This window comes from Lutra lutra, chromosome 16 (genome assembly GCF_902655055.1).
Source record: "Lutra lutra chromosome 16, mLutLut1.2, whole genome shotgun sequence".
In the NCBI taxonomy this organism is placed as follows: Eukaryota; Metazoa; Chordata; class Mammalia; order Carnivora; family Mustelidae; genus Lutra; species Lutra lutra.
The window spans coordinates 7,536,694-7,549,203 of record NC_062293.1 but is presented as its reverse complement, the minus strand read 5'-3'; the positions used below and the strand labels follow the sequence as shown (position 1 = coordinate 7,549,203).

The window sequence follows — 12,510 nt, the reverse complement described above, 5'->3', positions numbered from 1 at the left end:
ATGGGACAAGAGAAAGACCATTATTTTCTCCTAACCCTAAAAACTAAGTCTCTGTCCACGTTTTAAGATCTGCACAGAAGTTGATCATTTTGTTATAAAACAAACAAAAAAAACTTGAGATGAAAAGAGAAACTGTATTTTCCTCACTTAGTGGATCTTTTTAGTATCACATTGCTTGGGAGGGGGCACCCTTTACAGTACACGGTTTTTAAAAATTACAGCTGCTAAACTGGGACAGAAATATTTACCTCGTTACTAATACTGTTCTTAAGAATTCTTTTATCAGACTTGGGGACTAAGAAAGAGTCCTCAAACTGTCCCTGCACCTCAGGGAGACCACTCAGCAGACCCTGCATCCCGGTGGGTGGTTACAAAGCTCCTTCTCTTTCCTCTGGACTTTCAGTTTAGGCTTCCTGCTGACATCTGACCCAGGTATTTTCAAGACAGACTGACATCACAAATCGAAAGAGAATTAAGGTCACACTCTGTGAAATAAAAACCCCTTGGCCCTCTACGTGTACAGCACAATAAAGTTAAACTTATGCCAATTCCAACCAACAGGGTCTCTCTAAATACACCAAGGCAACGGCTAGCCCGGGGAGATGATCTGCGTGCACAGCGAGGGCTCTAGGTTAGCCTGCGCACTCATGAACTCGACCAGTGCGTCCCTGTAAGTGCGGATGCCGGGGCAGGCGGAGAAGAGAACGATCACGACTCAGTCTATTCGGGAATCACCCGTGCGCTGTTTTAAAACGTGCACCTGCCAGGGCCCCACGTGGCTCCGGAAAACCTGGCTTGAGCGTGCACAGACTGTTCTGAAGGCCAAGCACTGTCCACACAAATGTCCCCGTGCCTGCTGTGTACAAGATGGCATTTTCACTAGGGCGGCTTAATCATTCAACAGGAATGTGCTGGGCTTAACCGAGATTATGGTGGCAGCCCAGCCATGGAGAACAATCCTCCTGTCACCGCTACTGCAGTGACGGCAATCTAGCAACAGGTGCTGAGAGAACTAGGAGAGCCTCCGTAAAATGAAAAGTATCTGAACCGGGCCTGGAAGAATGGGGAAGCGTTTCAGCAAGCAGGCCATGGCGAACCGAGAGCACAATAGGGCAAATCAGAAGGAAGGAGTGTTTGGGGAGGTAAAGCTAACAGTGTGGTGTGGCGGGCCACCCCAGGCACAGTCAGTCCGACAAAATACCCAGGAGGGGTTATGGCTCGACGATCAAGCGCCCTGAAGTCCGCACCTAAGACCTGTTGGGAGCTCTGCGCAGAAGGGAGGGCTCCACACGTCAAGCAGGAAAGCAGGCCCGCGGCAGGACCTCAGCAATTCAAGTCAAAGGGGATGTGTCACAGCCCAAAGGGAGACGGGGGCAAGGAAATGAAGGAGACAAGTGAGCTGGCAAGGACTGGGTGCTCAGTGCGTGTCTGCTGAATGGGGAGAGCACCGGCGAGTCTTGAGGACAGTTCAGGGGCTTTGGGAAGGAAACAAGATCAAGAGAGGGAAGGAAGAAGGGGAGGCAGGTGGGACACCAGCCAGCCGGGCTGAAGGGATGGGCCAGCTGCTGGGAAAGGCCGGGGGAGAGCCTGCGGACGGGCTGGGGAGTGGCAAGGGGACCCACGAGGAAGGGACAGATACCTCCGTGGGCTCGTGTCCAGGGACACCATGCTGGATAGGATGTAAGAGAAGGGAGGCGTACGAGGCAGGCTTTCAGGGGCCTCAGCCAGGAGGCAGAGTAGACAAAGAAAGGCGGAGGGCCCCTTCCCTCAGCAGAGAGGAGAAGCACGTGTTGGACCAGCTCTGCCACAGAGGACAGGGACAGTGACGAGCTCATGTTCTCAGCCCACAGGGCTCGATTAGACAGCAGAGGTCCAGGACTCTCGGCCTACAAGCGGTCCCATATTCCCAAGGGGTAAATCAGTTTAAGAGGCAAGCCGTGTATACCCAAAACAACTCTAAAGACGATTCCCGCTGATAATCTTTAGAAAGGCCTCCAGGCAGGAATATTAATTACTGAGTCTCTCTGCTTCATCAAAGGAGAGCCAGAATATATGTGTCTATTCACTACCTAGAGCTGGAAGCTTTTTCTTCTTAATTAGAAAAGCAGACTGGCAGTGTATTTGATTTTCTCTCAAACCCCAGCTTCCCGTCCCTTCCAGCTCCCCATTCACTGGTGCTTTTATGTTTACGTAAGCCTAAAAGGACCGAAGAACTCCGGCTCACCACACGCCCTTCCTAGGGTCACGATCAAGTGCCATGTAAGTCCTCGGCAGAGGCTGGAGTAAGTACAAGAGGTGACCCTAGCCAAGCCTGTCAGAGCATCCACCGGAAAATTCTGTGCTTCCGAAGCGCCAACAATTTCAGGGAGCTGCAGGTCTGCTATCATCAGGGAATCTGTAAGATTCCAAATGAGTTCAGTGGGCTACTGTTACCACGCCTGACTACAAGGAATGACAACGCAGGCGGTCACTCTTCTGTGTCCCAGAGGGAGTAGCCTAGCCTTTCTACGTCTCAGTTTCCCTTACAGGCTGAAGCAGAACTGCACGATGTTTTAAGGTCCTTCCTAACTAAAATGTCCTATGATCAATCTCTTCACTCTTTAAAAACCAACAGGCCAAAAAATAATCCCGACCTGTAGAGAAACACGTACATGTGGGTACATACACTCATTTCTTTACAAACCAACCACCTGGTGAAGTTTTCTACGCTGTGGGCTGAAGCGACGTATTACTGACACCGCGAGGACGTACACCATGAGCACAGTTTCTTTAACATATGCGAAAACCAGACTCATTTTGGAAAGGCCTGTTTCTTCACTTTGAATGGACCATTTTAGAAAGGAATTTCAGAGTTCCTTTACTACAGGGTTTTTAAACACGACACATACCCTAATAGTTTCATCACCAAAAACAGTTCTGTCTCTTAGGAGGCACCTACTACCCTACAACCGACTGAAGATGAGAATGGGCACAAACTGGGGCACCGGGGGAGGCTCAGTTGGTTAAGTGTCTGCCTTCAGCTCATGATCTCAGGGTCCTGGGATACAGCCCCACGTTGGGCTCCCTGCACAGAGGGGAGTCTGCTTCTCCCTCTGCCCCTCCCCCCTGCTCTCACTCTCTCTGTCAAATAAATAAAATATTTAAAAAAGAAAGAGGGACGCTCAGTTGGGTGGCTCAGTTGGTTAAGCGGCTGCCTTCGGCTCGGGTCATGATCCCAGCGTCCTGGGATCAAGTCCCACATCGGGCTCCTTGCTCAGGAGGGAGCCTGCTTCTCCCTCTGCCTCTGCCTGCCACTCTGTCTGCCTGTACTCACTCTCTCTGACAAAAAAATAAATAAAATCTTTTTTTAAAAAGTGGGGGGGGGCGCCTGGGTGGCTCAGTGGGTTAAAGCCTCTGCCTTCTGCTCGGGTCATGATCCCAGGGTCCTGGGATCAAGCCCCGCATCAGGCCCTCTGCTCGGCAGGGAGCCTGCTTCCTTCTCTCTCTCTGTCTGCCTCTCCACCTACTTGTGATATCTCTCTCTGTCAAATAAATAAATAAAATCTTAAAAAAAAAAAAAAAGAAGAAGAAGAAGAAAGAATGGGCAAAAAACTAAAAGCCTTAAGATACTTTTAAAGAAATTATACTCAATATTCTCATTGTCATCTAAATTCACAATATTAAAAAAAAATCACCCGATATTCAGCTAATTCTTAGCAGTTAAGATAAATGGACTTAGAGAACCCTAATTGTAATGATACATGGGTTTCCTGGTTGTTACTTTTTGGTCAGGTCTCTGCAGTTGCATTAACAATACCCGTGGGATTTTAGGGTTATGACATGAAAACTTTCCCCTCCTAGCAGGGAAAGATAAAGGCAGAGGTTACTCAAGGTAAGCGACCCCTGTTTTTCCTCCACATTCTCTCACTCTTTCCTTGTTACTCTACAGTGATCTGAAAAATTAAAATGGTCTTGGTAGGTTAAAGATCTTTAAAAAAACAACCCACAAACATTTAAAAATCTTCTGCTTCTAGTTACTCAGGTAGCAGCACCTTTTCCAAGGCGTGCACCTTTGTGAAAGAAGCCACGTTTATGTGGAAACATCTAGGGTAAACTGTAGATAAAGATATTAAAACTGAAAGCAAAAAAGCATTCCTCTACTACAAATTAAGATAAAGAGAACAAATTTAAATAAAGTTAAATCTTGCTAGTTTTTACCCATCCAAATAACTGTCCAAGATCAGGGAATGTCACTGCCTTCATACAGGACCCAGCATGAGACACAGATTGATAAATGATTTCACTTTTTGCTCAATAAAGAGAAAATTGTCTGACTTATACATTCATCTAGCATGGTGTTACAAAAAAATTTGTTCCCACACCAGTAAATTATATCTCAACTTTAAAATAGCATCCTAAGGCTCACAAGTCATTAAATACAAGTCACTGAAGTTAAGATTAAGAGTTTTGGAAAAAACCTTCAGACCCCAATTTCTTCACTTTTTCTAGCTAACGATCTAAAACTGCTTTAAGCTAATACTGTATCGTAACATTTACATGGAAAAATATTTTCCAGCGAAAACAGGAGGAAGAAAATTACCCTTCTCTGTTCCCATGATGTGAGAGAAGTCTAGGACTGAGCTGCCTCTCAATATATTTAGCAAAATCTCTCAGAACTTCCGTCCCATATTCCGTACAACAGCATATACCACGGTCAGGAGCAAAGGGGCTCACCAGCCAAACTCTGGGCTCACCAACTCTGCCTCTTATTAACTGGGTATCTTTCGGCAAACTACTTTACTTTTCTGTGCCCCAATTTTCCCATCTGAAAAGCAGAGAGAATACCGCCTACAAAAATGTCAAGAAGAAAATGCACAAGTAGATTAAAAGTTTGTTTATGTAACTAATCTGGCAAGTCAGTTCACATTCTTCCCCTTCAACAGTATCTAGGGAAAGAGGTATATACTATCTCCATTTTACAGATAACTGTGATTTACTTGCAACATATAATTCAAACACCTTTTTCCCCAGTTCTTGACAATATTATTATATTTAGGAGAAAAACGTAACCTTGGCAATTAATTATAAAAACAACTTTAATTTAATCCTCTCAGAATTAAAGCAAACTCCTTCCAAATGAAAGCTCTTCAAGTCACAAGAAAAAGAATTCTAAAATTACTTAAGTATTTCAGGAAAGACACAAGAAACAGTTTCTCTTCACTCAGTTAGGCTTAAGGAAACTATCTCACTGGCCCCACCTTAGAATTTAAAAATAAATTTTTTGGGGCGCCTGGGTGGCTCAGTCGGTTAAGCGTCTGCCTTCAGTTCAGGTCATGATCCCAGGGTCCTGGGATCGAGTTCCGCATGGGGCTCCCTGCTCAGCAGGAAGCCTGCTTCTCCCTCTGCCTGCTGCTTCCCCTGCTTGTGCTCTCTCACTCTCTCACTCTTGCTCTCTCTCTGAGAAATAAATAAAATCTTTAAAAATAAAAAAATAAAAACATTTTCATTAACCTTTGATGACATAAATTGACAAAGCTAACAATCCACTAATAATGAATCATTTTATTATTTTCGTATTCGTATACAATTATCAAAAAGCAGCCAAGTGCCCCTAAACCTGATATTTTTGTGCTATAAACATAACAATCTATTCCAATGGTGCAGATTCAATTATTCAAGGTTTAACTTTCCATTTCAAAGGTTTTCTCCTGCCTTTTGCTTCTCTAGCCTTCCCTGGGTTGACTCAGCCTCACTACTGGTTAATTCCACCCCTGGACAAGCAAGCACAAGTGGCCACACATTCAGAGCGCTGGTGACCGGTCAGTCAACAGGGCTGCAGGGGACGGCCATAACCGTCCACACGGGGTCTACCCGTGAGTTCAGATATCACAACAAATAAAAAATGCCTGCGTGCCCTGTTAATTCTAACAAAGGCAAAAGCTAGTCCATCTTTCAGACTAATGATTACAGAGTGGTTTAGCCGCTCCATTTCTTTGAACAAGTAAGAACAAGACACATGAACCAAAACATTGAAAAACAATACATGGTTTGCTTCTGTGATATCAATGCTACAGGTTTTAGACAGGGAGTAAAGACCATTTTCTATAAACAGCAATTAAAACAAAACTACTAAGAGTCTTACTGAAAATAGGAGATCAGAAGTGTTTCCTTTTTTTTTTTAAATGACAATTTATAATCCTGTTCTCAGGCATCACAACCATAAACAGCACAAATGATCAATACAAAAGAGTTAGACCGACAGTACCTCTGAACTAATGTAAACACCACTTGGCAGGATTTGCACAGAGACACAAGTAAAGGACACTGATGCGGTGAAAGTAATCCCTGCACACTCTTTTCACAGACTTATAATCCAAAAGAATAATGGAAACTCAATTGTTGTCACAGTTTTACCACTGGATGCTCAGGGAAGCCTCTAATCTCTGCTTTTCTTTCATCCTCTGATTGTCACATTAAACAAAAGCTCAACTGCTTTTCTGTTAATCATTTCTCAAAACATAAGAAAAAGAAAGCAGGAGAGCAGACTTTTAAAAGGGGGACAGGAGTTACAGGAACTCAAGTCTCCACACCGAAGGAGCTAATCTGCACTTGCTCATTTACTGCCCCCGAATGTGTACGACCTACACATTAACGGATTTCTTCCCACCCTGGGGGGGAGTAACTTTGGATTTCCCGTAAAGACTGGATGTAGGTCAAATCCTATTATCAAGAACTAATTAAAGTACGAATTATTTTGGTTGTGCAAAAACTATGGTACATAGAGTTCTGTGATGCACAGAGGTCTGCTTTAAGTTACGAGACTTGGGCTTGGGGATCTCTGCCAGTGAGGAGCTTCTCAGTCACGGTGACGACTTGTTAAGGGTCACAATTTTGCGGTAACAGAGACATCATTTGAATGTTAGCCTCCTTGACCCCTGAAGGGCAGCCCTTGGGGTGCACACAGAAACTCTGCCACAGGTGCCACACTGAAGCTCTCTTTTCAGGAAACCAGAACTTCAGGAGCTCTTTCCCTCTCTTCCCACTCACTCCCCTCCACCCTGCCTCCCACAGGAGCTCTTTTAGAACAACATGATAAAAAAGAAGAAGAAAAGCAAAAAAAAAAAAAAAAAAAATTGGGGCGCCTGGGTGGCTCAGTGGGTTAAGCCGCTGCCTTCGGCTCAGGTCATGATCCCAGGTCCTGGGTTCAAGCCCCACATCGGGCTTTCTGCTCAGCAGGGAGCCTGCTTCCTCCTCTCTCTCTGCCTGCCTCTCTGCCTACTTGTGATTTCTCTCTGTCAAATAAATAAATAAAATCTTTAAAAAAAAAAAAAAAAGCAAAAAAAAAAAAGCAGTAACACTTAAAAATAGGATTATGTGTGCACAGACGTTACCTACTCTGAATGTTTACAGTTTGTCATAAAGACATGTGCATGACAGCAACAAAATATATGTATTTTGTGTATATATATATATATATACACACACACACACACACACACACATATATATATATATATATTATATAATTAATGGCTCCTAAATTACTAGAAAATGATTGGTTCCTGAAATTCAACTAGGCAGCTCAAAGATGAGTTTTCAAAGGTCCATGGAACTTCTAACAAGTTCTGGGCTGTGTGTGTGTACTACTATGTGCAGACATATGCCACCTTGCTGGGGAGAAGGTGCACAGCTTCCTCAAAGGGGCCATGACTCAAAAAAAGTTGAAACCACTGCAATCAAGTAAGATGACTTTTATTTATTCGAAGAATAATTTTAATTACGAGAAGAAACTGGGTTATTTAGCTCAAGTCAATGAAAACAGCAGAAACTCTGACCACACTTCCTACCTCTGTGTCCCAGGAATCGTGAAAGACAGGATTTCTACTACTCCTTTTGGTCTGGGGGGGAAGATGATGGTCTTCTTCATTGCCATTCCTTCTCCTTTTCCTGAAATTAAATCACAGGGAGGGAAAAAAGAAAAATCCAACAATTGATCTTTTAGACACTTAAAACTGTAAATCATGACAACAAATTTGCCCTCTAACCTGAGAAAACAGAATTCATCATACGCACTATCCCAATAGGTAAAAAGTTAGAAGTACACCATCATTGGGCACGAAGACCGAAAATACGAAATAGCAGCAGTCAGGGCGAGCTTAAATGAGTGCAACTGATTTCTAAAAAGAAGCCTGGCGACTTTAAATGCCTACTGGGAACAAGCAGGTGCGGGGGGACGCTAATGACTAAGCTTCCAGATTCCACCTAATTGAGGTTATCTTCCCTCTGCGTTTCCTGAAATAACCATTTCAGATTACCGCATCTTACTCCCTTCCACAGGACAGTATGTAAGTCAGGAGTGGCTGTCTCTGCCCGCGTACCCCTAAAACCCTCACAAAAATGGTGCTACACAGAGATAGAATCAGAGATTCGTGCGGTCTCTGATCTGCAGCTTTCTTTCATCCCTGATTTCCCCCCAGTTATTACATGCAACAAAAGCTCAGCGCCCCTAAAGCATTAGATCACTCTTCCCAACTATCACTGGAAAGGCTGCTCTGCCACACATTAACTCCATTATTCTCTCCACACCACCTAGTACTGTATGTTATGTCACCAAATTATTAGAGTTTGCAGCATAAGCTGCTCAAAATTTTCAGGTTTAAGGAAAATCCACACATCTACCTCAGTGTTCTCAGAGGTGCAACAGACAAAATGTGTATGTATTCGATGAAAGAATTAATTGCTCCTGGGAGGATGTCTACGGCCCCGTTTAGGAGACAGAAAATAGAAATAAATTAGAGGAGGTATCATTTGAAGGCAAACTGCCCGGAACTGTGCTATCCAATATGGCAGCCACTAGCCACATGAGGTTACTTATGTTTAATTTAATAACCAGTTCCTCAGTCACACTAGCTACATTTTCTGTGTTCAAAGGCCACAGGTAGTTAGGGGCAACTGTACTGGATAGCACAGACACAGGGCATTCCCATCACTATAGAAAGTGTCACTGGCAGCACTGGCAAGAGGCCAATTTATACAAAGCAGCATAATCTACTATAAGGAAAACTCTCAAAGATTCAAATTTCTATAGCTAGAGGAAAGACCGCTCTTGGGCAGGTACTGAATTTGAGCAAAGTATTTATTTGAGCACTGAGTATCTTCTGTACAGTCATACACTTTCTATGCCAGTAGTGTAGCATGGTAGGGCAGGCCCATATCCTCAAGGTTTTGAGTTGAAGTCTTGATACTGGAGAACATCTAAGTTATCACCCTTAGCTCAATGCCCTGTATCTGGCAATACTCCTGTACGCTGAATACATCCGTTAATGAGTGCAGACCCAGCTTAGGCTTGGAACAATACATTGTGAGTGGGTGGTTCTGATCAAGCCTTACCCAACCTGCAAAGGGCTCTGGTGACCTCATTCTAAGACTCAGTTGTTTCTAAGATCATCATTTCTGCTCCCTAACCCTTCTCTCAGGTCACTGGATCTTAACCGCACATTACTCTTAAGGATGTGGGGGTTAAAAACCAGGTGAAAAGCAGGTTTGATACTCATTTAAATGGATGTGCTATTACCACAGATTTGAACCAAATAATTATTTTCACCCTAATATGGCCAGAGAATCTTTTTGGAAAAGAGATGCAGTTAACAGAACAAGATCCGACAGATGTCACATGCCACCCCAGGGAAACTCACCAAATGCTGGTTCCCAAACTCTTCCCTTATCAATATGCCAGCAGCTGACTGTGCTCTGGGCGGCTGAGCCACTCTAACCACTTATGAGCCTGACCCCAACTGCCCAACTTCCTCACTTATAATCCATGGCCTATCTTTGCAGTGACAAGAAGATGAACGTCAAGGAGGCTGTCGGACAAAAAGGATGTGAGTACAGAGAGGATGGGCCGGTTCTGCAGATTTCAACTAAACTCTGGGAAAAGTCCCATGAAATACCCCTGCCTCATCATCAGCAGCTTTCTCACAGTACCCCAATCACCCCATAGGAGGCCCTCTCCTTTGGATGGTATGGATTAAAAATGAGCCTTCCTGTTCTTCTTTCTCCTTTTTCTAAGCTCTTTGTAGATTCCACCCTTGAAACATTCTTCTTTCAACAATATTGTTAATGACTGCCAAGATTACAGTTTCATGTTCAACCGTATCCACAAAGTCAGATTATAGCCTTCCACATTAATGCCACAGACCAGGTTATAATTTCAGCCGCCACCATATAATTGATTATGTTCTCCCCAGGCATCTAGTTACAGATTGTTGTTTAGCATCTGTTACTTTTAAGGACGGCCGATTACATCACTGCTCATTTCATTTCTTTCCAGTCTTCTAGTCATCTCCTAGACACTGAGCAGAAAAGAAATCTTAAGAGTAAGGAGACTAGTGTTTTTCAAACTTTTTTTTTTTTAATATAGTAACAGAAACCTTTCTATCAGGGAAAAAAATCATTCAACATATATATGAAATAAAGGACTTGTTTTGGTTAAAGTAGGGGTTTCCCTGGCATACATCTACCCCTCTATGGTTATCTCAGTATATTTTATAACAGTCTGAAAAATTACCATCTCAGACCAACCCCTCATCTTAAAGTTGAGGAAACAGATCCAGGAAACTGAACCGACTTGGAGCTATTATGACAACAGGAGCTGGCAGGGCTGGTCCATCATACTCCATGAAACATGGGGTGAAAAGCAGGTAAGAAACCCCTGTCCAAATCACGTGGTTTTTTTATGGCAATGAAATCACCAGTATAAACATGTTGAGGTTATTTGTGTACTAGATAAAAGGCATCTGCTACCCGTATAAGCACATTCAGGTTTGCTTATCCAGTGAGAGATAAAAGGAGTATTTCTGTAGGAAATATTTAGACTTTTTCAGATAGGAGACATCACAAGAGACTATCAGAAGTATAAACTGGGTTTGGGAAGGAAAACAATGACGGATCTGGCTTACCTTGACTAAGGAACTTGCTCCTAATTCCAATAGCAAGTCGGCCCCCAAGTTCAAATCTAGTCCACTCTTACTTTCTATACAAGCAGGCTTTATGCCCCACTCACTATATACCGAAATCAATAATCCAGTGCAGAAGTATGGGCCAACCTAGATCTTTGGACCTATTGGACCAAATAACCTCAGGATGCTTTCCCTTAATTAACCATCCTCCAGAGCAAGACCTTTGTGGGAAGACTGTCAATTACATTCAGAGCCAATGAAAATATGAACAACAAGATTCAGCATAATCTACCAAGGCAAACCTATTTTATTCCCTTGAGCTTTACTGAGACTCCGGGGAAATAACGAAAGATTGGTGAACGTGGAAAGACTCGCGTAAACCAGCTGAGCTCTCTAAGTGTTTCCTCATCAGAAAAGGGATAGTGTTGGACTTGGCGATCTATAGGTTTTTCACTTCAAATCCCACGAGGGATTTTTCTAATTTGAAGTAAAGTTGCTCCTCTTCATTTGGGGTACCCAATCCCAACTTTCTCCTCCCCACCCCCTTACAGGAGGAAACGAGAAAAGAAAGCAAGCAGGCAGCTTGATCCGACTCTATTCTGCACACGGCAAGCAAGAACAGCACCCCTAGGTGAAGACCCGGGTCCTGAGGCCACGCTTTGTGGAAAGTAGAGCATCGCGATACAAGCCCTACCTCCCGCCTTCGGAGTCAAACGGCTCCGTATCCAAACAGTTTAGAATCCTGCCTGTCAATGCCCCAAGTCACTTTGGTCGTCTGCCCTTCTATGTTCACAACCGTCCGAGGGCACAAATTCTTCCATCTAGCCCCATCCTTCCCTGCTGCAGAGTTCAACCCAATCCTTTCTGACCTTGGGGAGACGGCTGCTCCCCGCCACTGCCCCTCAAAGACGTCCTAGGGACTCCCTCTCAAAGATCAGACATCCCTCCCATCCCCCCACCCTCCTAAATTTAGGACAGGGAAGCTTTAGGGCCACTGTCTCTCTTCCGGGACCGTTCAGACTGCATTCCAAGTAGGGAAAGACGAGGGGGAAAAAAGACGGGGTGCGGGTGGGGGGAGACGTGGACCCAACGAGTCACTCCTCCTAGCACCTCAGGGACCAGGTACTTGCGCATCCCTCTCCCTTTTCCCCCGGGGCCGCAGAGCGCCCAGGAGACCCGGAGGGCCCACGCTTGCTCAGACCCCCGCTTCGCGCGCCCTTTTGGCTCCAGCCCCGCCGAGGGGTTGGGAACGAAGGGGGTCTCGGTGGTCTCACCTGGGGCGGAGGCGCTCGCTCATGGCAGCCGGTGGAGGGGAGCGACGCGGCGCGGCTCCGCGAGAAGAGGGAACAGAGGGTGTTGTGTTCTGGCGGCCGCCACGCCCACCCCCTCGGGCCTTGGCTCTAGCCGCGGCGCGGGTGGATGCTGCCGGCGGTGAGTACCCCTCGGTGGGACCCGTACCACCGCTACTTCCGGCGTCTGCTCCGCGCCCCCCCATGTCGCAGCCACCGTGGTACCGCCCTCTCGCGGCTGCGCAGTGGCGCGACCCCGGCCGCGCCGACCGGTAACCCCGCCC

At 45.1% G+C, this 12,510-nt stretch overlaps 1 protein-coding gene across 2 annotated transcripts in view; it reads right to left on the bottom strand.

Annotated features, from left to right (window-relative positions):
- Window positions 1-12,510, bottom strand: part of FAM104A (family with sequence similarity 104 member A) — an 18,678-nt gene extending 6,168 nt beyond the window's left edge. Inside the window, exons 1-2 of one of the 2 annotated variants that reach the window (XM_047706329.1) lie at window positions 12,212-12,510; window positions 7,827-7,926 (exon numbers count right to left, since the gene is read on the bottom strand). In XM_047706329.1, coding sequence (XP_047562285.1) covers window positions 7,827-7,926; window positions 12,212-12,432 — 321 coding nt within the window. In that variant the 5' untranslated portion in view covers window positions 12,433-12,510. The remainder of the gene's footprint in view (window positions 1-7,826; window positions 7,927-12,211) is intronic. The other variant, XM_047706330.1, reaches the window with a different exon arrangement.